This window comes from Octopus sinensis, linkage group LG2 (genome assembly GCF_006345805.1).
Source record: "Octopus sinensis linkage group LG2, ASM634580v1, whole genome shotgun sequence".
Classification (NCBI taxonomy): domain Eukaryota; kingdom Metazoa; phylum Mollusca; class Cephalopoda; order Octopoda; family Octopodidae; genus Octopus; species Octopus sinensis.
The window spans coordinates 56,020,834-56,045,833 of record NC_042998.1 but is presented as its reverse complement, the minus strand read 5'-3'; the positions used below and the strand labels follow the sequence as shown (position 1 = coordinate 56,045,833).

The following is a 25,000-nucleotide window of genomic DNA, read 5'->3' as shown; positions in this document are numbered from 1 at the left end:
AGTCTAGGGTAGAATTGCAGTATCTATTTTTTTTTTTTTGCTTTTTGCATTCTGAGTTCAAATTCTCCACCTCACTGGAGTCCTATTAACAGTAAAGCTATTGCAAAATGTCATTAAGTCTAATTTAAAAATTGAGGCTTATGACTATCCAGTGAACTCTCAAAACAAATGCAGCATGAATTCATAAGAGCCCTTTGCATCAGGTGTGAGTGGCAGGATTTTCATATATGCTTTATATTTAGAAACACTGTCCTGCTTCCTATGCCAAAACACTAAACCTCACTAATTTAATGTATAGTGATGATGAATGGAACATATTTTGAAATGCATCAAAATATTGTTATAAGACCATAAACAGTTAGCTTTTATGTGCACTCCTATAACTAGTTGCCTGCCAGTATTCCTCTGGTATATTCTTTTATTAATACTTTTTAAAACAGAATTTGTAAACAATTGTGACACAGGAGGATCATTAGAGTATCACTTGGAGACTGTCTTGCCCTGTATAAGATATACAACAGGTTTTGTTTTGTATATTATCATGAATCACTTTTTTAAACTGCTGGGACTTGAGCCAAGTTTTTTATTATTGTGCCAGAAGAGGACTTGTGACATGAATCATAAAGCCCACCTTGAGCTTCTACAAGGTGAGAAAATGTGGACAGTAAGTCTGTTCTAGAGGTTATATAAAGATTCAGCAAAATATTTAGTGCAAAGTTGAGGTTGAAACACAGTATGTATGTAGACGAGAGACGAATGCTTCAGTTAACCTGGGTAAAGGCGAAACACAGCTTGCTATTTAGAGGAACAGATACCATCATAACAGTTAAAGGAGACAGAGAGAGAAAACAGCATATCTGAAGGTCAGTGGTTGTAGAATGTGTCTGGCAGTGGCCCTGATGGCCTTTCCTTGTAGATGTAGTCAAGGATGTTCCTTTGTTCCAGATATATAAGTTACATACCAACATGAAATGCACCTGATCAAGGATTTGATATTTTTTAAACCTTGAAGAATAAATCTACACTTTTGGATATAGTTTTGCTAATGTTAAAGATGTTGTGAGTTGAAATTTTTAAATTTTACATGTATTTACTTTTTTGTGTTAATGTGTTGCATCAATCAATTTATAAAACTTTTTACTATATTCTCCTTTTTCATATCTCCTTTGAGGGATAACAAACTAGAATATAATAAAATATTATCAGTTCTCCTAAATTCACTATGACCAAGATTATTTTAAATTATTATTAAATAGTATATAATTAAATATATAACTGTTGTCTAAATATAACACATTTAAGACAATTTTTCATTTTCAGACCTATTTCTCTATATGAGAGAGATTTTAAAAAATGAATATAAAACTAGATATGTGGTGGATACTCACTTTAAGGCCAGGAATTCCAGGTGGGCCTGTTGGTCCCTAAATGTTTTAGGTTTATACAAAAAAATAAAAGAAGAAAATATGGCATAAAATCTGCATTTAAGATAAATATTTACTCCAAAAGAAGTTTCAAGAAAAATGGAAGCACTTTAACGACACTCACTAATGAAAAATTTGAAAATATATACTTTGTTTTCAATTAAAGGAAAAAAATCTTGGAAAGCACTTTTCTACATTTGAAGCAAGAAATATAAAACAAATTATATAACTATGACCACCACCAAGTTTCCTTAGATTTGAAATTTTAATTTATAAATTTACTTTATACTGCCTATGAAAATTCTGATGAATTGTTTTAAACAATTTTTTTTAACTAATGAAAACAAATATTTATAATATTGTTAGAAAATATTTGCAAAATTCATAAATAAAACATTATTTTAAAAGTATGTAAGCATGTTTTAAATTAAAAATGCATAAAAGGTATAATAATCTTTTTGCCTTAAAAATATATATTGAGAATGAACAGTGGGTGGGTATTAATATAGTAATTTGAACATAGGAGAAATTTTGAAATATATGGTTTTAAAGCAGTATAAAAACAAATTTAAAAAATAAAATAACATATGAACTTCAACAATAATTGTTTCAGCCTTTTTGACAAACTTTTGAAGTGATTAGCAAATGTATCAAATACTGATATAAAAATCTATAATGATAATATGATTTTGAAAATTAATTCATTTAGAAATGATTTAAAAAGATAGATTAATAAGAGGATCATATTGGAAAGAAATACCATTCTGGAATAAGTGAGTTATTTCCCTTGCCTCAAACATCAGTTTTCTATACTAAATATGAATCGTACTTCTTTGAGAGCCGAAAACTTTTGATGTCCCATTTTATATACGTACCGTATTTTAGCGTTTATAGAGAACATTCATGCATAAGAAACCCTCTAATTTTGGGGGTTTAAAATTTGGTAAAAAGGTTTTTTAAGGGATTATAATACTATCCATATATAAGAAACTCCCATATTTTTTAACCTAGTTTTTAACAAAAAAAAAAGGGTTCTTTATACACTTTAAAATACAGTATTTCTTGTGCCTTATCTTACCCAAGTAACTTTTAAATACTCTTCGTAAACATACATTATCTATTATTCTCTTGTTGAGAGAAACTTAGTCATCTCCCTTTGATCCATTCCCTGCGAAAGCCTATGTTGCTTTTACCACACACTATGTGTATCATACAACCTTCTAGATTGTTTCAGTATAAAGGATAAGAAAACATTAGTCGCAAAAAGGTAATAAAAGTAGAAGAAAACTGATGACGTCACTATTCTGAAGACAAAATCTGAACTCTTCTTATGGCTACTGAGTTGAGAAGTTTATTAACTTATTTTAGCTACACTACATAAATTCTCTAAATACTGATGCTATTGATCTGAATGACGAACACTAAGTTTTGCTAATAGCTTTAATATCGTTACTCATGTCATTTTTTAGAAGTTTCAAACTACTGAAATATCCTAAATTTATTCCATAGTAATCATTTGTTGTCAAAAATTCTAAAACAGGTAAATGAAATACATTGACTAAACATATATATGAAAAAAAAAAAGTTACATTAAAAAATATAAGTTAAATTACTAAATACACAGTAAGTGGCTGATGTAAGCTAAAGCAAGCATCGAAGTTAGAAGAAAATCCACTTTAAAGTAACAAGGAATATGAAATACCGGAAAACCACTGCTTCCTTGATCACCCTTGTCACCCTGCAAATACAATTTAAAAAGATTTTGTAAATAGGTTTTGGGTATTTCTAAAAATAAAAGGCATATTTAACAGTACATAATAGAAACACTTTTGTTATTCTAATTCTTTATTAATTACTAATTAGCCTCAACAATAATTGCTTTATTTGAGAAATCAAAACTCAACATAAATATGTTATTTTATTTTATAGTAATTTCTTATCTCCCCCATTCCTTTTTAACATTTAAAATTTTCCTCATCAAATAGTTTATGATTTGATATAAATTTACAGGATCTTGTATCTTGAGAGAGTAGATCACAAAAATTCTAAATCATAAACATGTAGTTACAAATTTTCGTCAAGATTAATGGCATTAGTGAAGTCATTTAATTTCAAAATTATCTTATTTGTACAGGTAACTGTCTTCCATTACTAAAAATAGTCATGACAAATTGGTGATGACATGCTAGTTGTGACTTGAAACAATGACACTATTATCTCCAAAAAGGTTTTTAAAAAAACAAAGAATGAAGGAAGATATATTGTTTTTATTGGTTTGGTCTGAAGGAAAACAACTGTATTTATAGCCTTTGCAGGCTCTCTGAGACTGGTAGGAGTGTTAAAGCTAATGCTCTTCTTTAATAGTAGCAAGAACAAGAAATAAATTATAAAAGGGACAAAGTTGTAAGAAGGAAGAATTGAGCACAATGATGAGTGTGGGGTCTGAGTAGACACAATATAAGTGAAGTGAAATGAATGCATCATCAGTGTCTAAATGGGGTGTCATGAGTCTATTCAACTCTGAAGAACAGTTGTCATGCTGAGACTCTCTTTGGTCGTGACTGACCATGGGACTGCACCTAGAAATTTACCCTCCCAGGCACAAATCTGGGCAAGTTTGTTTATGGAAGACTAGCAGTTGCCCATGCATACTGGCCTCCCCTCTCCATGCCACCAATGTTATCCAAAGGAAAGGCAAATACAGCCTGGCACTTGTGATGTCGCAACTCATTTCTACAACTGAGTGAATTGGAGCAATGTGAAGTAAAGTGTCTTGCTCAAGAACACAACATGCAGCCCTGTCTGAGATTTGTATTCACAACCTCACGATCGTAAGCTTGACGCTTGAACCACTGAGCCATGTGCCTTCACAACAGTTGTCATAGCAGCAAGAAAAAGGTAGAGAGAAAAGTTTGCACATCCGTGGCCTAGAGGTTGGAGCATGTTGGTGACTTCATGTTAATCAATTTGTAGAATGCAGTCTAGGATCTCTTTATGTGTAACAGCAGGACTGTTTCAGATGTGCATTTTATGGAAGATTAGTTGTTGTTGAGGGTTGGAGGACTTTCAGGCCCTAAAAAAGACTAGTCTTTGTGAAGTCTAGTATTTGCCATGACTGATGGTTCTAGTGCATGTGGTTCATATTTAGGGAGAGGGGTAGGATAGTGATATTTTGATATGTAATAGTTGTGTCTTTCTGCTGTTGAAAGATGAAATTAATATAATCTCACTAGAGAGAGAATTTGAGGTCTCTGTTCGGGGAGATTTGGCATAGGGATGGATTAAAGTTGCATGTGCATGACAATTGAGTGCAGAAATTTAGAGAGAATGAAGGGTGTATTATTTATGTATGACTGAACATTGTTTGAAGTGATAATAGGTCATTAATGTATACTTGGGGGTCATAGAATTGATAAAAAAATATGATTCACAGGGAGCTCTCCCAGCACATGCTGCAGTAGTAAATTTATTAGTTTAATTGTTTCTTTTCTGGAGGCATTTTTTGGTGTGATCATTAACAATTTTAATTCAGCATCTTAACTGTCAAATGAAAATTATTTTCTGAGATTTTGAAACGACATCCATATTTAAAACTGTGTTGGAAATATTTGGTTACTCATTTCTTCATGATCATTTTACTCCTCATTTTTATTGCCATCAACAACAAAGTGTACTGCTCATTTTCTATGTTCACATAGATTGGATTAGTAAGGAATATGTAAGTAAATGCACACACCAGCTCAAAGTAGTTCCAGTATGGCTTAATTTACTCAGGATTGTCAACACCCTCAACTATCATGAAACTTTAAGTAAGTAGTAAAATAAAATTTTACTGAAAGATGCACCACACACACACACACACACACACACACACACACACACACACACGTTATGAATAAATTTAACATACACTATTTCCTTGATCTCCTTTGTTTCCTTTCTGACCAGGTTGACCTATAAAAGAAAATTGCCATCAGTAAATGGAATATTTAAAAACACAAGCTTATGTTCTGGAAATCCTAATTCCAAAAGGAAAAAAATATCAACACTTTGAATTTGAATTCCATCATACATAATAGTAGACAATCTTTCAAAACATCACACAGAATAGTAGATATACCATTTAAGATAATCAATAAGCCTATAAAAAAGAATATGCAAAAAAAAAATCATAGGATTTCAACTATGAAGTGTAACTTTTTGATGTTTAGATGTATTCTAAGCATCTCTCAACTCACAATTATCCCCTTATGAAACTTTCACGAAGTGCATTTCAGATGTTTTGAGACATTTCTTTTGAAAGGCAGTCATCACTGTCTTAGATTATTGTCATTTTAGTATAGCATTACTATATATCTAACAAATTGACTTATCAACTTTTATTACTCCAGATTGAAGGAGACAGCTGTAAAAAGCACTTTGAATACACCCAACTAAAACTGCTTGTCACAGCTGACTCATTTGCATAGTGCAGTCGGGATACGAAGACAATTTGGAAGCTTACTATGCAATTAACTTCTTGTGTTAAATTGGATAAAAATACTACAGAAACTTATGAAATGCTCCTGACTGGTAATGGATTAGCTTATGAGCTGGGAATTTGTTCTCCACTGGCACAGGAAGCTAGGCAAAGCAAGACTACCTGGCAGTTCAGGAAGATTCACTTTATTGACAAGGGCATCTTCTACTTCCACTGAGTTTTCTCTGGTCAGATGGTCAACAAAGAATACTTTGTGGAGATTTTGAGGGAGTTCAGGAAGATATATCATTGCAGAAACACAGAACACTTGCACCAGTCCACAATTTCATCCTGATAACCGAGTATTTGACAGACATAGGCATCAAAAGTGTCGCTTACCCTCCCTAATGTCCAAATCTAGACCCTTGTTATTTTTGTTTGTTCTCTAAGGTTGAAGGAGATGATGAAGGAGGTTGTGACAAGGGTTGTGAACACCTTAACTTTGGAGGATTTCCATGGAGCCTTCATACGGTAGAAAGTAGAGTACTAAGTTTAAAAAGTGCATTAAAGCCAGAAGATCCTTCATTGAAGATTAGGGTTTTGTACATCTTAGAAATTAATTGCCTGAAGAGTACCATATGAGTGTGATCGTTGCCAGAGCAACTAGCTGGCCTCCGTGCTGATGGCATGTAGAAAAGCACCATTCAAGCTTGATCATTACATACATTGCCTTATTGGCATGTGAAAAAACATTTGATCGAGGTTGTTGCGAGTGCTGCTGGACTGGCTCCTGTGCCGGTGGCACATAAAGAGCACCATTGAGTGTAGCTGCTGCCAGTACCACCTGACTGGCCCTCGTGCCCGTGGCACGTAAAAGCACCCACTACACTCTCAGAGTGGTTGGCATTCATCTAGCCATAGAAATTCTGCCAGATCAGCTTGGAAAGCGGACGTTAAACGATGATGATGATAATATATATACATATATGATATACATATATTATATATATATATACATATATGATATACATATATCATATATATATACATATATGATATACATATATTATATATACATATATATATATATATATTATATATTATATATATATGATTTATAATAATATATATGTATATATATATATATACACACATAACACATAATATATATATATATAATATACATATATATATATGATATATATATATATATATATAATACAGATATATAGATATATATATATATATATATATATACATATATATATACATACAATGTATATCTGTATAGATAAAACTTACTTGGAAATAGATGCGTGGCATTCAATCATATAAGAATACAAATAATATATACATATATGCATATATACACACACATACATGCACATGCTACATATACATGTATTTATGCATGGATATATGGGTATAGGAGGTCAAAAAAACATGAACAAAATGAGAAACAAGAACATAAAAAGCAAAAGTACGGAAAACAAACATTTTTTCGTAGAAGGAAAGAAACAAATAGAGAAACAAGACAGGTAACATAAAGAATATACCCTTAATCAGCTGTCCCCTGTTTTATCTACTCCGCATTTCAAAGGTGTAGATAAAACAGGGGACAACTGATGAAGGGAATGTTCTTTATGTTGCCTGTTTTGTTTCTGTATTTGTTTCTTTCATTGTTCGAAAAAAAGGTTCATTTTCCATGCTTTCGTTTTTTATGTTCTTGATTCTCATTTCGTTCACGTTTTTTTGACCTCCAGTACCCATATATGCATGTATATATACATATATATGTAGGCATGTACATGTATGTGTGTATATATGCATATATATATATATGCACATATATATATAATGTATGATATACATATATTACATATATAATATATATATATTCAATATTTAATATCATCATCATCATCATCATCGTTTAACGTCCGTTTTCCGCACTAGCACGGGTTGGACGGTTCAACCGGGGTCTGGGAAGCCAGGGGCTGCACCAGGCTCCAGTCTGATCTGGCAGTGTTTCTACAACTGGATGCCCTTCCTAACGCCAACCACTCTGCGAGTGTAGTGGGTGCTTTTTACGTGCCACCTGCACAGGTGCCAGGGCAGTCTGGCATCGGCCACGATCGGTTGGTGCTTTTAACGTGCCACCAGCACGGAAGCCAGCCAAGGCGGCGCTGGCAATATATATATATATTTTTTTTTTGTAGTTTGTTTCATATATATATATATAAAATATATATATTTTTTTGTAGTTTGTTATATATATATATATAAAATATATATATTTTTTTGTAGTTTGTTATATATATATATATAGTTTTTGTAGTTTGTTGTTACATGTATATTTATATTATTGTACCACTAATCTATATTTATATTTACACTTCTACTTTTACGGTGCTTTATTTTTCTGGAAAGTAATACACTTGTATTGCAATATTTCATTTTCCATCGAAAACTTTTTCACTGTTCTCATTCTGTGAACGGCTAAGCGTTCAGGTGAGTATGCTGGCATCGATGTAGCAACATTTGAAATATTGTCTAGGTAAATGCAGCTGATGAAGACTGGTCAAATTTACGTTCATCATCGTTTAACATCTGCTTTCCATTCTAGCATGGGTTGGACGGTTTTGACTGAGGGCTGGTGAACCAGATGGCTGCACCAGGCTCCAATCTTGATTTGGCAGAGTTTCTACAGCTTGATGCCCTTCCTAACACCAACCACTCTGAGAGTGTAGTGCGTGCTTTTTACGTGCCACCGGCACGCGGGCCAGTCAGGAGGTACTGGCAACAACCTTGCTCAAATCTTTTTACACATGCCACCAGCACAGGTGCCAGTAAGATGACGTTGGTAATGATCACACTTGAACGGTGCCCTTTTACGTGCCACTGGCATGGAAGCCAGTTGGCTGCTCTGGCAATGATCATGCTTGGATGGTACTCTTGGCACCCAACTAGCACGGGCACAAGTGCCAGTAAGGCGGCGCTGGTAACGTTGATAAACATATTTGAAGAGTCAGAAACCAGTCCTGCTTTATCCGATTGTGGGTTGTCCATTTATCGAATGTTCTTCTTAGAAGTAAGACAAATTTTTCATGTTTGTTGCACTATTTCTAAATCTCACAATGCGAGATATTCAGCAATAGTACTTTGGAGTAAAGATTGTTTGCCAACATAACATGGCAGTCCTGGTTTAGGACGAATGTTACTGTAATTTAGCTCCCGGAGACATCGTTTCCAGCTGGCTATATGACACGATCTGTGTTCTTATATTTTCGAACAAGAAAATGTGGCACCCCCACTCAGTTCAAAACAATATCTGTGTATCACAATTCTGGGTTATTTCTCTTCATCAGCACAGAATAATTGTTTGGCTAGAGGTGGTGCTGCCAAATTCCAGTTCGAAATATTAAATAGTTTTCAAAGTGACAACTAGTCACTGATCAATAGTAATTTCCTAATTTATAGATCAGTGACTAGTTGTCACTTTGAAAACTATATATTTCGAATTGGAATTCAGCAGCATCACCTCTAGCCGAACAATTATTCTGTGCTGATGAAGAGAAATAACCCAGAAATCATGATATACAGATATTGTTTCGAGCTGAGTGGGAATGCTATATTCCCTTGTTTGAAAATGTAAGGTCACAGATTGTGTTGTATAGCTAGTTGGAGACAACCTCCTTCAAATGTTTTTTCACATGCCAATAAAGCAACATTCGTCCTAAAACAGGACTGTCATGTTATATTGGTAAACAATCTTTACTATTAGGAAATAGTTTGATATTTCCGTTCCATATGATCAAACATTTGTTGTAATTTGCATTTTTATTCATTTATTTTGCAAAAGAGCTTTTCTTAACTTAGCAAATTTTTATAATACAAATGCTAAAAATAATTATATATCCAATTTCATGCCAAAATTAAATCATTTAAATTTATTTTTGTTATCACCTGTTTCTAAGGTGAAATAAGCTAAAATAATGCACCTGTTTCACTCAAAAAGTCCTAAAAGAAAAAAAAACCCAAAAGGCAATTTATTAGAAGCAGCAAAAAATTACACAGAAATAGGCCTGTTATGTTGAACATTGATCTAGGTTAACGAGAACTGAAACCATATTTCACCATACTGGGCACATTTATCCTTGTGCAGAACTGTCTGTATATTCCCTGAATCATCCTTTTTTCTGTTGTGTAGGTTTAGTGAAAGAAATTCTGAAATTTTCACTGAATTTGAGATGTTTTGAGCCTGTATTACCTCTTGAAATTCCAGTGGATCATATTTTCAGCTACAGCCAATAAATGTAATAATCAAGAGAATATAAGTGCAGAACACCGTGGTCCAAAAAATGGAATGCACTGCCATATTAGCTATCAAAATCTTGGAACATCTCAAAGTTTAAAAAATCTTTCTCATAGACAATGAATCAGTGTGTGTGTGTGTGTGTGTGAGAGAGAGGAAGAGAGAGTGATGGGACAGAGAGAGAGAGGGAAAGAGAATGAGTGGACAGAGAGAGATGGGGGAGAGATAGATAGAGATAGAGCAAGAGAGAGAGAGAGAGAGAGAGAGAGAGAGAGCAGCTATAGCTTTGGTGAATTTTATATCAAATTACCACCACCATTGTCAATGCTTGCTACCCTCATCACTCTCATCATTGTCATTGAATAACATGTATATTTTTGAAAATGTATGCAATTAAAATGATGTTAGTTAATTCTAATTAACATTATATTAATTAATAAGTCAAATGTAATATGTCATTAAACAGTAATAAAATATGTTAAAATGTCAAGATATTTATTGTTGGTCACATTGAAAAGGTATGCTTGTATTATGTATTTAAAAAAGTTTTCCTTTTGCAATCATTTTCATCATAGATATGACTAAAATCCAATATTATCTTAATTATACATACTTTGAATTTAAAATCTGACAATTAAGCATACCTGCATACATGCAAATGTGACATGTTTTTAAACATATATGCATATTGCCCATGCTGATGGCATGTAAAATGCACCATTTGAGTGTGGTCGTTGCCAGTACCACCTAACTGGCACCCATGCTGGTGGAACATAAAAAGCACCATTCAAGTGTGGTCAATGCCAGTACTGCCTGACTGGTCCCTGTGCCAGTGGCACATAAAAAGCACCCACTACACTCTGGGAGTGGCTGGCATTAGGAAAGGCATCCAGCTATAGAAAATTTGCCAGATCAGATTGGAGCCTAGTGCAGCCTCCTGGCTTGCCTGCCAGTTCTCAGTCAAACCATCCAACCAATGCCAGCATGGAAAGCAAATGCTAAACGATGATGATGATTTTGACACATGTAAACATTTTATGAAATTTTCTAATCATAACTATAAAATTGTAAATTACATAATGAATTTACACCCTCTTCTATATACATTAGAATGTATTTAATAATTTGTAGCTAATTCATGTTGAAGTCACACTGCGTTATACTATGTATTTATACTGAAAAGTATTTCTGAACCTTAATTGTCAAGAGAAATTAAGAAACAGAATAATAAGTTGTGTTGCATTGTATATACATTTCTGCTATATTTATTACAATTTTAGCAAGTAAACAAACATTTTACAGAAAACGAAAACAACATGTTGTTTAAAAAACTTTTGCAAAGTGGGATAGTGATTCAAGATTTCATTATTAGAAATATTAATTATAAGATAATGTCGCCACATTAAATGAAATGTAAACCTTTAAATGTAAGAAAACAATATTGTAGTTTTACAGTATGTTTAAAAACTGAGCATACCTCAGTTTTTAGAAATGGAAAATTATTTTAAACATTTAGTCTTGTGTGTGCTTAATCAAATACACAATTGGAGATTTTATTGAGCAAATTAATTTTAATTACTAATTCTGGAATTTTTTAAAATTTTGTATAGAAAGGGAAGGTAACACCACACTTAAAAAAGAATAGGCTAAACTATCTTTTCTATGGGATATCTATACTATAATAGAGAAAGCTGCTTATTAATTAGTTGGAATCATGAAACTTTTACTAAAAGAAAGCTATTATTAAATTCACTGTTGTCCAGAAGATTTTTTAAAATTCCAATTTTTACATATTTTTATCAAAAAAAGGTTTTCAAATTTCTTTTCAACTAAATAATTAATTTTAATTTGCTACCATTATTTTCAAAAATCTGAAACTGTATTTCTGATAGTTAATTCCTTTGCTGGAACCTCCTCTGTTTATGCTGTCATAGTTCATATGATGAACAAGAATTTAAAAAATATCATTTTTCATGTCTGTACATCTGTAGCTGTGTTTATATAGGTTATAAATAAATTTTAGTATTAATATCTCAGCACAAATATATGTCAACAGAAAAGAAATCAGTCACAACTAAAGGCAAGTTTTTCAATATGATTTTTTCCAGTACATTCCTTAGCATTTTTATGCTGCCTTTAACAAAACACTTTGAACATCAGAGATTATGAGCCTGCAAATATTTTTAAAATAACAATCTAGTGACTGAAATATATATCAAACAAAACAAAATATATTAATACACATGCACTTTAAATGCAAATGAAATATATTCATTCATATACAAAACAAAATATTTTTATACACAATTATTATACAAAAAGAATATTTTATACACTTCAAATGCAAATTTTTCAACTTTAACCTATGAAATGGATACTCAAAACTCTTTCTCTGTGATTTACACTCGTGTACCTAATGCATACACAAACACAGAAAACAAGTTTATTTGTCACAGATATGATGAATATTTGGGGAAGGATTTGAGTGGTAATCTAAAATTGATTTCAAATTACCCTCAGAAATAATACTAGCTGTTCCTTAATATGAACATAATTTCAAGTTACCAGGAGGTTAGCTGAGTGGGATCGGGATGAATCTAAAGAACAACAACAACAAAAAAAAAAGAGGGTAATTTGTGCATATGTTTATTTTGTATGTTTTAGGCTTTAGAATATACCCACACAATCTAGGTATTTCTAACATAATAAACAACCACAAAGAGGACTTGCAGTTCGTTTAAAAGAGAGGGGTTAAGATTGAAAAAATTCTGAAAGAAATATTTACTGAGTTAGTGAGTACTATTAGATGAATAAAAGATATAAAGGAAAATTAGAAGTAACAGAAAAATAATACAAATTGGGAATCAAATATGTAAATATTACTAAGCAACTATCATAAAACTGCCTGGTGGGGGCCAGTGTTTTCTCTAGTTTTCTTAATGAAGTTAAGATGAGACCATTTGCTAAAAAAGTATATCAAATTATTCACTGGTACTTATGACAATTATTATGAAAATTAGTGTTGATTTATGCATTTACTTGTCATGGAACATGTCAACAATTTTAGGAAGTATTGGAGAGTCCATTCTGTATGTCTAATATTTGTGTACTTATATACAGAGGACTGAGATATGTGGGGCAATGATGTACTCAAGAAGACCAACTCGTCACAACAGAATTGAGATCCTAAAACCAAGGTGGCACATGAAAAGCACTGGTGTGGGTGGTGTTTCCACGTAAAAAGTACCCAGTACACTCTGTAGAGTGGCTGGTATTAGGAAGGGTATCAAGCCATAAAACCAAGCCAAAACAAACTATGGAACCTGGTGTGACCTCTGGCCTTGCCAGTTCCTGTTAAACCATTCAACCCATGCCAGCATGGAAAATGGACATTAGATGTTGATGATGATGATGAGGATGATGAAGGTGAAGGTGGTGAGCTGGCAGAATTGTTTGTATGCTGGGCAAAATGCTTAGCAGCATTTTGTCTGTCTTTACATAGTGAGTTCAAATTCCACTGAGGTCAACTTTGCGTTCCATTTTTCTGGGGTGATAAAAATAGGTACAAACTGAGAACTGGGGTAGATGTAATCAACAGCCTCTTCCCTAAGATTGTTCAACTTGTGTCAAAATTTGTATACTTGGATTTGTCTAATACAAGTAGTTAATACATACATATATATATATATATATATATATAATATATATATATATATATATATATATATATATATATATATATATATATATATATATAATTAATGAGAGAGATGGGAGGTATGAAAATCTTTATTGATCACTACAACCGTTTTGACCCATCTCGCATTGGCAAACAACTAGGTGTATACCATATGATTTATTAAATACTACACACACACACACACACATATATATATATATATTATACACACACACTCATACACATATCTTTGCCCGAGGTAGTAATAATGGGAAGTTTTATTTTGTGCATTTATAAATGTACAGAAATTCTTAATGGAATTTTAAAATATATTTTGTGTTTTCGAAAGTATTTCCCTTCATGACTTGTTTCATAAAAGTTCTTGCAATGCAAATATATAGTCTTGATTGATGAATAGTGACACATTTTGATAGAATTGGGAACTGATATGTTGATGATGGCAATTTCTATTTATATAAATGCATTAATTAATTGTACTTACTAGCATGCAGTTATAAGCGAGAGTTTTATTATGGAAGAACAGCATATGTCCATACAGCTAGTTTTTGACTTCATGCTGCTGATGTTGTCCAAAGGAAAGATGGGTTGGAACCAGTGTTATTATAGATGAACCCAGAAGATAAAGATCTGGAATAAGCACCTCAAAGCATTTTGGTCAGTGCTCTGATAATTACACCAATCAACCACCCTGGATTGGTGTTTATTTTTTTAACTTCAAAAGGACAAAAGATAACGCTGACCTCAGCAGGAATTGAACAATGAACATAAAGAGCTGGAACAAATATCACAAGGCATTTTGTTTGAGGCTTTAATAATACTGTTAATCCACTGCCTTAAAGTTAAATGATAATGGAATATTTGTATGTTTTAAGACATTTAATCTAAATACTTTGTTAAAGAGCTCATCTATGTTCCCAACTACTGTATTTGATATTCTTCAGGAAAATATTCCCACAAAACATTTTTTTTGGATGCCATTTTGAATACATATTTAAAATGTTTTATCAGTTCTACGTTTAAAATATTTTAATCTTTTGTTTTCTGTATTCAGATGATTGACCAACAATACTCTGGCTTTAAGATAGTGCCTCTTTCAGGGTGGCCACATTGGTATTTGTATTCAGACTTCATAGATTTTATTAAACATTTTTGGTAGATATTTAGATACGTGTGCCTAATATTGTTGATTATATAAAATGATATGGCAGAGGATTTCAAAATTTCATATTGAATTGATGACACAATGTATACAGGAATACCTCAACAAATGTCCACTCATTAAGTAAGAGATTCTGTGAGAGGCTAACTTACAGAGAAATGTTATAAACAATGATTACATTTTAGAATGACTTTAGAAATTTTAAAAAGTTTAAATAAGGAGCAACAAACTACTTAGGCACATATTGAGTTGATGAAGAAAAACATTACAAATAACCAATCAAATATCTCTAGTTTATATATACATCACTCAATGTTTCTTTGCTGGTAATTTTGGGTTAATAACTCAATGTGTATCTGCCACTTGTAGTTAGTTCACTGGAAATGGAATGAGTCTCATTATTATTTTTTTTTCCATTACAACACCATTCCTTTAGAAATCTCTAGATAGCAGACTAGCTGAGAATGTAAGCTTCATAAGGATAGATGCACTTGAGCAGTATTACTATGAGTATGCTGGAATTAGATTTTCTTAAATACCAGGATGGCTCACTAGAATCAAGGAAAGATGGTTACTCTGAAAATATGGTAGCTAGAGTAAGAATGGGCTGGGAAAAATTCAGGAAGGCTACTACTGCTGCTGACAACAAAAGATATTTTTCCTTAAGTGTGAAAGGTAGACTGTATGAAGCTTGGGCTAGATCTATGATGCTGGATCATAGTGTGATATAGGCCTTGAATATTGAGAACAGAAGAAAACTGGAAAGAAATGAAGCAAGCATGCTCCATTGGATGTACAATGTAAGTGTGCATAAATGACATGGTACAAATGTGCGGAGGAAAACTGGACACAAGAGAAGTCAGAAATAGTCTGCAAGAAAGAAGACTATGCCGGTATGGACATGTGATACATATAGTTGAGGACAGTTGTATAAGGAAGTGTAGATCACTGAATGTGGAGCTTGCAGAAGAAATGTGAGACATATGGTGAAGGCTGGTCTCAGGCCCTTGAAACTCACAGGGGATGACAAAGGACAGGGATGACTAGTGATATGCGGTTCTTGAGAAGACCTACTGTCTGCCTGTCTATTTGTCTATCAATCTACCTGCCTGCACACATCAATTTGTCAACACTACTCATCACCTCTATAGACAGTTTTTTTTATACCACTTATCTTTCTGGAACCATTTCACTTGGACTACCTGGAACCATTTCACTTGATATTCACCCACATTTTACACTGAGCATCCTCTATCTCTCCTCCGAAACCTTATATCTCTCAATCTCCCCATGCACTATGTCTTCCTCTCCTTTTTCCCCACACACTCTTGCAATCTACACAACCTTACTTTATCTCTCTCTGTCTTCCTCTCTCTCTCTCTCTCATCCATCTCCTGCTTTCTGTATTATCTTTACTATTTTGCAGCTCTCCACTCATTATGAATCATCATGAACATTTTCTTATTTTTATTATGTAATAGCCATTTGTGTTTCATACTTAATGTATACATAGTGTCAATAGCCCAGTTACTGTAGTAATTTCCCTGAGCTAATTAATATCTCTTATAGGCATTCTATATTAAAAACAATAAATATCAGGGAAATGAAAACTTATCCCAGCAGCTGCTAGAGAGAATGCCAGCTGAATTTTGGTGTACTTGCAATCAGCCACATGCTCACTATCCACGAAATAAAAAAAAGTGAATAAAGCATTCACTGATGTTGCAAACAACTGTCCAACTGAATAAAAATCCACAGTATGCAATTGAGACAATATTAAATTAAAATAGCCATCTACATTTCAAACTTAATGTGTACATGCTGTTGATAGGGCAGTTACTGTAGTATTTGTCCAGAGATAACATCTAAGGATGTGCTGTCAAAAGAACATAATAAATATCAAAGGGAGACAAAATTTCGTTCCAGTAGCAACCAGTAAGAATGGCAGATACACATTTCAGCCTTTTTGGGTCTTTTCAATGGCATATACTCACAACCAATCTACATTCTTGGATTAGAAACTGTTGCCCTGATAAAGAATAAAGTGAATAAAACAATCATTGATGTTGTGAATAGCCACCTGATTAAATGAAAATCCGGTAGACATAATTGAGGTAGTATTAGATTAGTATGAAACGAAATACTTTGTTGTTTAAGTAAGAAACCTGCCACTGAAGATAAACTTTATTTCAAACGAATGAACAATGGCCTTGTGTTACACATATATATGATAAATATGGAAGATAGAATATATTTTTGTACTCATTTGTAATAGGTCAGTAACAAAAAAAAGGGAGCTACTTCTTACTTTCAAAAAGATCTGTTTTTCCTTATGTTAAAAGACAAAGTTAAATTGGTTCAATGAATATAGAGGTTTGGAGTGCTGTAAAGACAAGAGTATTCTAACATTTAGAACAGGGTTTCTAATGTTCACATTTTGTGAGTGAACACCAAATATTCACATTACGTGCACATTTGAAATGAATGGATTCCAAAATTACATTTTTTTTACCATTCTTTCTGATGACTGTTATCCTTTTCTACATTCTCAATATAATTTAGATTTTATTTTTTCCTGTATATGTATGTATACATGTATGCAAGTGTGTGTGTGTGTGAGTACATTCTGGACACTGGCAGTGGATTATCTTGAGATGACTGCCTTCTTATAGTGACAGGCTAAAACCCATCTACAGTCATGCAGATTAAGAGAGAACTACAAAGGCTTTTGGAAGGACTTGCTATTGCTATGACCTTAGAAGTAAATTTCATGGATGTTATGGATATTTCTTGTGAATGATGCTGTCTATACTATAAGCTAAACAAAACTTTATACTACTTCCAAAAGCTATTGAATCACCTGAAATTTATAATTAGTGGACTTGTGTGTATAGATGGACAAAATTGCCTATGTAGCTCATGTCATCATCATTATTGTTTTAACATTGACTTTTTCATGCTTGTATTAATCAGAATTTGTCAAGGCATAACTTTTACATCAGAATACCATTCCTGTTGCCAACTCACACCTGTTTCTATGTAAGGTAAGGATGAATGTTAGACACTAGCACATAATAGATTTGAAAGAAAAAAAGAGTAATAGCATTTGCTTTTTGAACTGCACTTCTTTTTAAGAGCTTTTGAGCTGCAGAGACAGATCGTACACAAAAGTAATTAATGATAGTGACTGTACTAATCACTAAAGGTATTAATGAAAGCAATTCTAACATAGAAATTAATATCAGGGATGTAACTGTGGGGAACCAGCAATCTATAGGATATGAATGCTCAGCAAATACATAACAGTTTTAATAGAATGACTGGTAATACACAAAGTATGTGTGATTGTAGGAAGGTGAATGCATACCCTTCAAATAAGTGTTTTCTTTATAAGATGGTAATAATAGTTATGTGAGCAAATTTCAAGGAATACATAGGCTTTACAGCTTCAAAAATTCAAAGTTAGTCCGCTCAATTTTGTTAGCTGAATATGTACAACACAGAAATAATAACATAGATAATGATTTCAAATTTTTGCCATAAGGGCAGCTTGGGGGAAGATGTTAAGTCGATTACATTGACCTCAGTATTTCACTGGTACTTAATTTATTGACACTGAAAGGATGAAAGGCAAAGTCAACCTTGGTGGATTTTGAAATCAGAACGTAAATGGGTGAAATACCGCTAAGCATACCATCCAGTGCACTAATGATTCTGCTGGCTCACTGCCTTAATAGCATACATAATTAGTCAAAATGGAGCATTGTGAAATATGTAATTCCATACAAAAGTGAATGGAAGAGATGTGGATTATGTTGCCAGAATGCACAAGAGATCTTGCTAATTCACTGCTTTTGAATAAATGTAATGAGGTAGTAATTAGCAGTAACTAAAAACAAAATTTTTGTACATTTTTAAATATTATGAGAAAAGGGGTTACAAGAGTTAGTTTTACAATGCAAATACCATGTTTTATGTGATGCTTGTAAATATATGTAATCTTGGATTATAAATATATATATCTACATTATATATTTAAAATAATATGTTTATTATGGACATGCACCATGATATATGGACTTAGCGGCACAATACCTACACATATGTGCCCCACTGACTTTGTTTACTCATAACTTTCTGAAAAATGGATATTCTTTAATGAAATTTTCTAAAAGTATGCTTCAGATAATGTAGATTCTATCGTATCAGAATATGTGTTGCAACAAATAAAAAAAAAAAAAAAAAAAAAGAAGTCATGTGTGTCATGTGCTATCCTATCAATTTTTATCATCATACCAAATTCCAATAAAATCATAATCTACACACTGTGAAAGGTATCTGTTGCAATTTTCATTGAAAATAGTCATTCTTTTCAAAACTTATGCGAGAAAACAAACCCAACACATGTGAATTTTCTTAAACTCCTCTCCCCCACTGCCTTTTTAAAAAATTTTTATATACTTGTTTCAGTCATTTGACTGCGGCCATGCTGGAGCACCGTCTTTTAGTTGAACAAATCTACCCCAGGACATTTTCTTTGTAAGCCTAGTACTTATTCTATTAGGGTCTTTTGTCAAACTGCTAAGTTACAGGGATGTAAACACACCAACATCAGTTGTCAAGTGATGGTGGGGGGGACAAATACAGACACACAAATACATACATACAAACATACACAAAAATAATGTGGTTTTTTTCACTTGCATGAACTAAAAGTCAGATGGGGATGGGATAAACTATCTGCATCAACTTGCTATAAAAGCAGGTAATAATTTTACCTTGTACTTGTTTTTAGTGGAGTTTTGAAGAGTGCAATTCGATTTTAAAAGTTATTTTTTTCAAAGCTATAATAGAAGTGACAAAGGAGCATATTCAGCATATTTTGTTTTATAAGTTCAATAAAAGGAACAATGCAAAGTGGTTCCAGAAATTCTGAGCTGGAAACTACAGCCTCTTAGAAGACAAGCCTTGTCCTGGAGATCTGTAGAGCTTGACGAGGATGTCCTGCAAACAAAATCCCATTGTAACTGTTGGGGAACTAGCAGAGAAGCTTAGATTTGGCCATTAAACCGTTCACTGACACCTGTGCTAGAAGAAAAATGACTATCTTTGGTTTCAAGACAAAAGGTGTTCTTCCATCAGGATACTGCTTGACCACAAACGGTAAGGATGACATTCCAAAGGCTGGAGCAGTTTGAATGGAAAATATACCTCACCCACCATATTCAACGGACATTGCCCTACCCACCATATTTGTTGGACATTGCCCTATCTGATTATCATTTATTTTGCAGTCTTCAAAATCATTTGGATGGAAAAAATATGAATTCTATAGACAAGGTCAGAACAGTACTGGAAGAGTATTTTTCATCATGAACAAGTGAATTTTGGAAGAGGAGCCTTGCAAGTTTACCAGATAGATGGAAGAGCATTGTAGATTATATTTTAGATGAAAAAAAGAATTTTGTTTATCTTAATTTTGAAAATTAAGAGCAGTATAAAAAAACTGTATTATTCATGGGTTGCTCCAATATATGATGGGCTTCTTTCAGTTTCCATCTACCAAATCCACTCACAAGGCTTTGAAGACACTTGCTCAAGGTACCACACAGTGGCACTGAATTCCACACAGCCACTCCTTCCTTTGAATACATTTTTTTCACAAAAATTTCAATAAAATTGAAATCTACACTATCTGAAGCGTATCTGTATAAAATTTCATTTAAAAAATATCCATTTTTCTGGAAGTTATGAGGAAATAAAATTAGTGTGGCACATTTGTGTATGTATATTCATTGCTATAACATAATTAATACTAAGATGAGATTGCAATTACAAATCTACATATCAGCTTGTTTCACTTCACTTTCATTTTATATATAAACAATTTTATTATATAACAGCATGTTATATTTCTTTTATTCTTTTACAGGTTTCAGTCCTAAGGCTTGGATATAAACAAAGAATATACTACTTTTGTTTGGTTTGCACATGAGAATGACAATACAGTGAACCAGATGGGCTCAGTTTTTCACTACACATAAACATAAATAGCATAACAGTATTGATGATTATTGTGTTTATTACATAATCCTAACTGTATTAAAAATGTAATGCAATGCATGCATGCATGCATGTATGTATGTATGTATGTAATATTTCAATATCTATAAAGCGAAAAAGTTGTTTGTCTCATTTTGGGATGGGAATGGTTTAAGGGGCAGTAGATGGGGTCGGATTGGCACCAAAATTTACAGGGACATGTAAAAAGAGGCAAGGAAGCGACTGGACTAGGTTAGAAACCCTTATCTCAAAAGCTGTGGTTACTAGGGCAACAAAACCCAGACTTTGACAAGTGTTTGTCGTTTCTCTCTTTCGTTTCTCTCTTTCGGATATCACACTGTCTTCCTCGATCTCTCTCTTTCCTTCCTTCCCTCCACATTCTCTCTATAACGCGGTTTGAGATCTTCCACTCTCATCCCCTCTCTGCCTTCACCATCTCTCTGTCACCCTTTCTCACACCACTTCTCTCACTGTACGTCTGTCTTTATCTATAGAGAGAAAGCGTTGACAGCCGCAAAAGTTCAAACATTCATGCCACAGGTCTTTTAGAACGGTGAATTATTATCGCCCACCACCACCGCACAATCACAACAGATATTATTAATCAGATATATTGTGTTAATTTATATATATATGTGTGTATATAATAAATATATATATGTGTATACACACACACACACACACACATATATATATATATATATATATATATAATATATATATATATATATGTATAATCAATATCTATGAAGCTGAAATGCGAAAAAGTTGTTTGATTTCCTGGTTATTTGCCTCATTTTGGGATGGGAACGGTTTAAGGGGTGGTAGATGGGGTCGGATTGGCGTCAAAATTTACACTGGGGGGGTAAATGGGGTGGGCAATGGTGTGAGGAGGGTTCCAAGTCTCTTGGGGCTACCGTTTGGTTGCCATGGTGAGGAATATGGGAAAAATTGAGTCTTATGGGATAGACAGGTCGTACTGTTTGAATAATGGTGGCTTTTCGTGTTGCTGCAGGGGCTAGAGGCAGTTATCTTTAATCTAATCTATAAAATGAAGGCGAATGTTGATACAAATTGGATTTTTATGTAAAAAGGGGTCTAAATGGGGTTGAAAGGGGATTAAAATTTACAGGAGTGGGTAACTTGAGGTGAGAAATTGATAGGGAGACGTTTTGGGGCACTACAGTGGTTGCTTTACTGTGAAAACGAGGATCTTATTGATTTTTGGGGACACTTGGGGGTCTAGATTGGACAACTTTTGCTCAATTTCACTCAAATTTTCAACATGATAAAGCGGAAGCGGATTTGTAATTTAAGTACAGAAAATGGGTTTGAATTTTTGAAAATTAAGGCAAGATTTAAGAAACAGAAAGGAATCAAAAGAAAGTAACAACCACACCCTCACCTGCACATAGAGCGGGTCACCTTAAGCTAGTATATATTATAAAATTTATTGACAGTAGTAATTAGGTAGTCATTTTTCATTGCTTTACAAATGCATAGTCTCTTAACGTAATTGCATTTTATCTTATAGCTCTATGATTTCCATTGTTGATGTTTGATCTTCATTCATATTGCATGTCTTGCTAGCATTCTTCTCACATGCATGGCATATGTATATTTATGCATTTTACACTATAAAATGTACGATACAATGATATCAAATCTATGTATGCTATCTTAAAAAGATAGTGTGTTTGCACTATGGTATATATATATATATATATATATATATATATATATATATAATATATATATATATATATATATATGTATATATATATTTATATATATATAGTTAATAAGGAAAGGAGAAGTCCAGTTGACATTACAATTGTTTCCATAAATGAACAATATCTTTATTCCATATCTCATACAATGTTATGTAATACATGCCATAACATATGGAAATATATAATAATCCTATAGTTCATTCACTTTCTCAGATGTCATGATCTGAAGACATGCTTGATCAAATAAATGTTTTGAGATTGGGCATGTTACAAAATGTAAATAGAGTGAGCATGTAAAACTTTCACTTGATATCTCCCATAAGTTTTAAGACAATCTTAATTAATAGGTATAGAAGTAAATTAAAATAAATTCAAAATAAAATTGACTAGAATTTATCACATATAATGTGGATGATTTTAAACACTCAGTTTTGACATTTGGGATCATCCTGGTCATACAACAGGGGCTGATATTGTTGTTAATCTCAACTGGCTGGCCAGACAGATGCATCTTGAACTGAAAGATTTCCAGATTGAAATCTTGGAAATCTCTTTTAGCACACTTATTTCATAACAGCATCCTCTCCATACACAGCGCATATTTACGTGCAGGTTTCCTCCACTTTTTGCCTTTTTTAAAATAAGAAAAGCATGAGGTGTCAATAATGTTCATTTTGATACTTCATTTTCAGAATGATCCCAAGCATACAAAATGCAACATATCTCATTGTAAGTTAATGGTGAACTATGTTGACATGTCAAGTATCAAATGAGTGAACATCCAAAGTTAGCTACTTATCAGAGTGCTATAAGTTTAGTACTAACAAAAAAAAAAAGGACTTTTTAGGGCTGACTCATATATATATATATCATCATCGTTTAACGTCCGCTTTCCATGCTAGCATGGGTTGGACGGTTCAACTGGGGTCTGGCAAGCCCGAAGGCTGCACCAGGCCAGTCAGATCTGGCAGTGTTTCAACAGCTGGATGCCCTTCCTAACGCCAACCACTCCGAGAGTGTAGTGGGTGATTTTATGTGCCACCGACACAGGTGCCAGACGAGGCTGGCAGACGGCCACGCTCGGATGGTGTTTTTTATGTTCCACCGACACAGGTGCCAGACGAGGCTGGCTGACGGCCACGCTCGGATGGTGTTTTCTTATATGTCACCGACACAGGTGCCAGACGGGGCTGGCGGACGGCCACGCTCGGATGGTGTTTGTTACGTGCCCTCAGCACGGAGGCCAGTCGTTGCGGTACTGGCTACGATCACGTTCGGATGGTTTTCTTATGTGCCACCGGCACTGGTACCACAAGGATACAAATTCCATTGATGTTCATCTATTTTGATTTGGTTCGATTTGATTTGATTTGATTTGATTCGATTCTCACTTGCCTCAACAGGTCTTCACAAGTGTCACGAGAAGGAAGGTATGCACAGGTGGACTGACTACGTCCCAGGTAGGGGCCACGGATTATGGCTTCACTAGTCTTGCCGGGTCTTCTCACGCACAGCATACTTCCATAGGTCTCGGTCTCTAGTCATTTCCATGGTGGGACCTAACGTCCGAAGGTCGTGCTTCACCACTTCGTCCCAGGTTTTCCTGGGTCTACCTCTTCCACGGGTTCCCTCAACTGCTAGGGATTGGCACTTTCTCACACACCTATCTTCATCCATTCTCGCCACATGACCATACCAGCGCAATCGTCTCTCTTGCACACAACAACTGATGCTTCTTAGGTACAACATTTCTCTCAAGGTACTAACGCTCTGTCGAGTAAGTACACTGACATTACACATCCATCGGAGCATACTGGCTTCGTTCCTCACAAGCTTACGCATGTCCTCAGCAGTCACGGCCCATGTTTCACTGCCATGTAGCATAGCTGTTCGTACACATGCATCATACAGTCTGCCTTTTACTCTGAGCGAGAGGCCTTTAGTCACCAGCAGAGGTAAGAGCTCCCTAAACTTTGCCCAGGCTATTCTTATTCTAGCAGTTACACTTTCAGCGCACCCGCCCCCACTACTGACTTGGTCACCTAGATAGCGGAAGCTATCAACTACTTCTAGTTTTTCCCCCCGGAAAGTGACGGAAGTTGTTTTCTGCAGATTTTCGGAGGTCAATGCTCCAGAGCATCTGCCAC

The 25,000-nt window shown here is 33.9% G+C and overlaps 1 protein-coding gene across 17 annotated transcripts in view; it reads right to left on the bottom strand.

Moving 5' to 3' along the window:
• LOC115223710 (collagen alpha-1(XXV) chain) overlaps positions 1-25,000 on the bottom strand; it is a 242,380-nt gene that overhangs the window by 99,194 nt on the left and 118,186 nt on the right. For 16 of the 17 annotated variants that reach the window (XM_036513374.1, XM_036513405.1, XM_029794403.2 and 13 more), the window contains exons 3-5: positions 5,335-5,378; positions 3,127-3,162; positions 1,389-1,424 (exon numbers count right to left, since the gene is read on the bottom strand). In XM_036513374.1, the coding sequence (XP_036369267.1) occupies positions 1,389-1,424; positions 3,127-3,162; positions 5,335-5,378 (116 nt within the window). The remainder of the gene's footprint in view (positions 1-1,388; positions 1,425-3,126; positions 3,163-5,334; positions 5,379-25,000) is intronic. The other variant, XM_029794408.2, reaches the window with a different exon arrangement.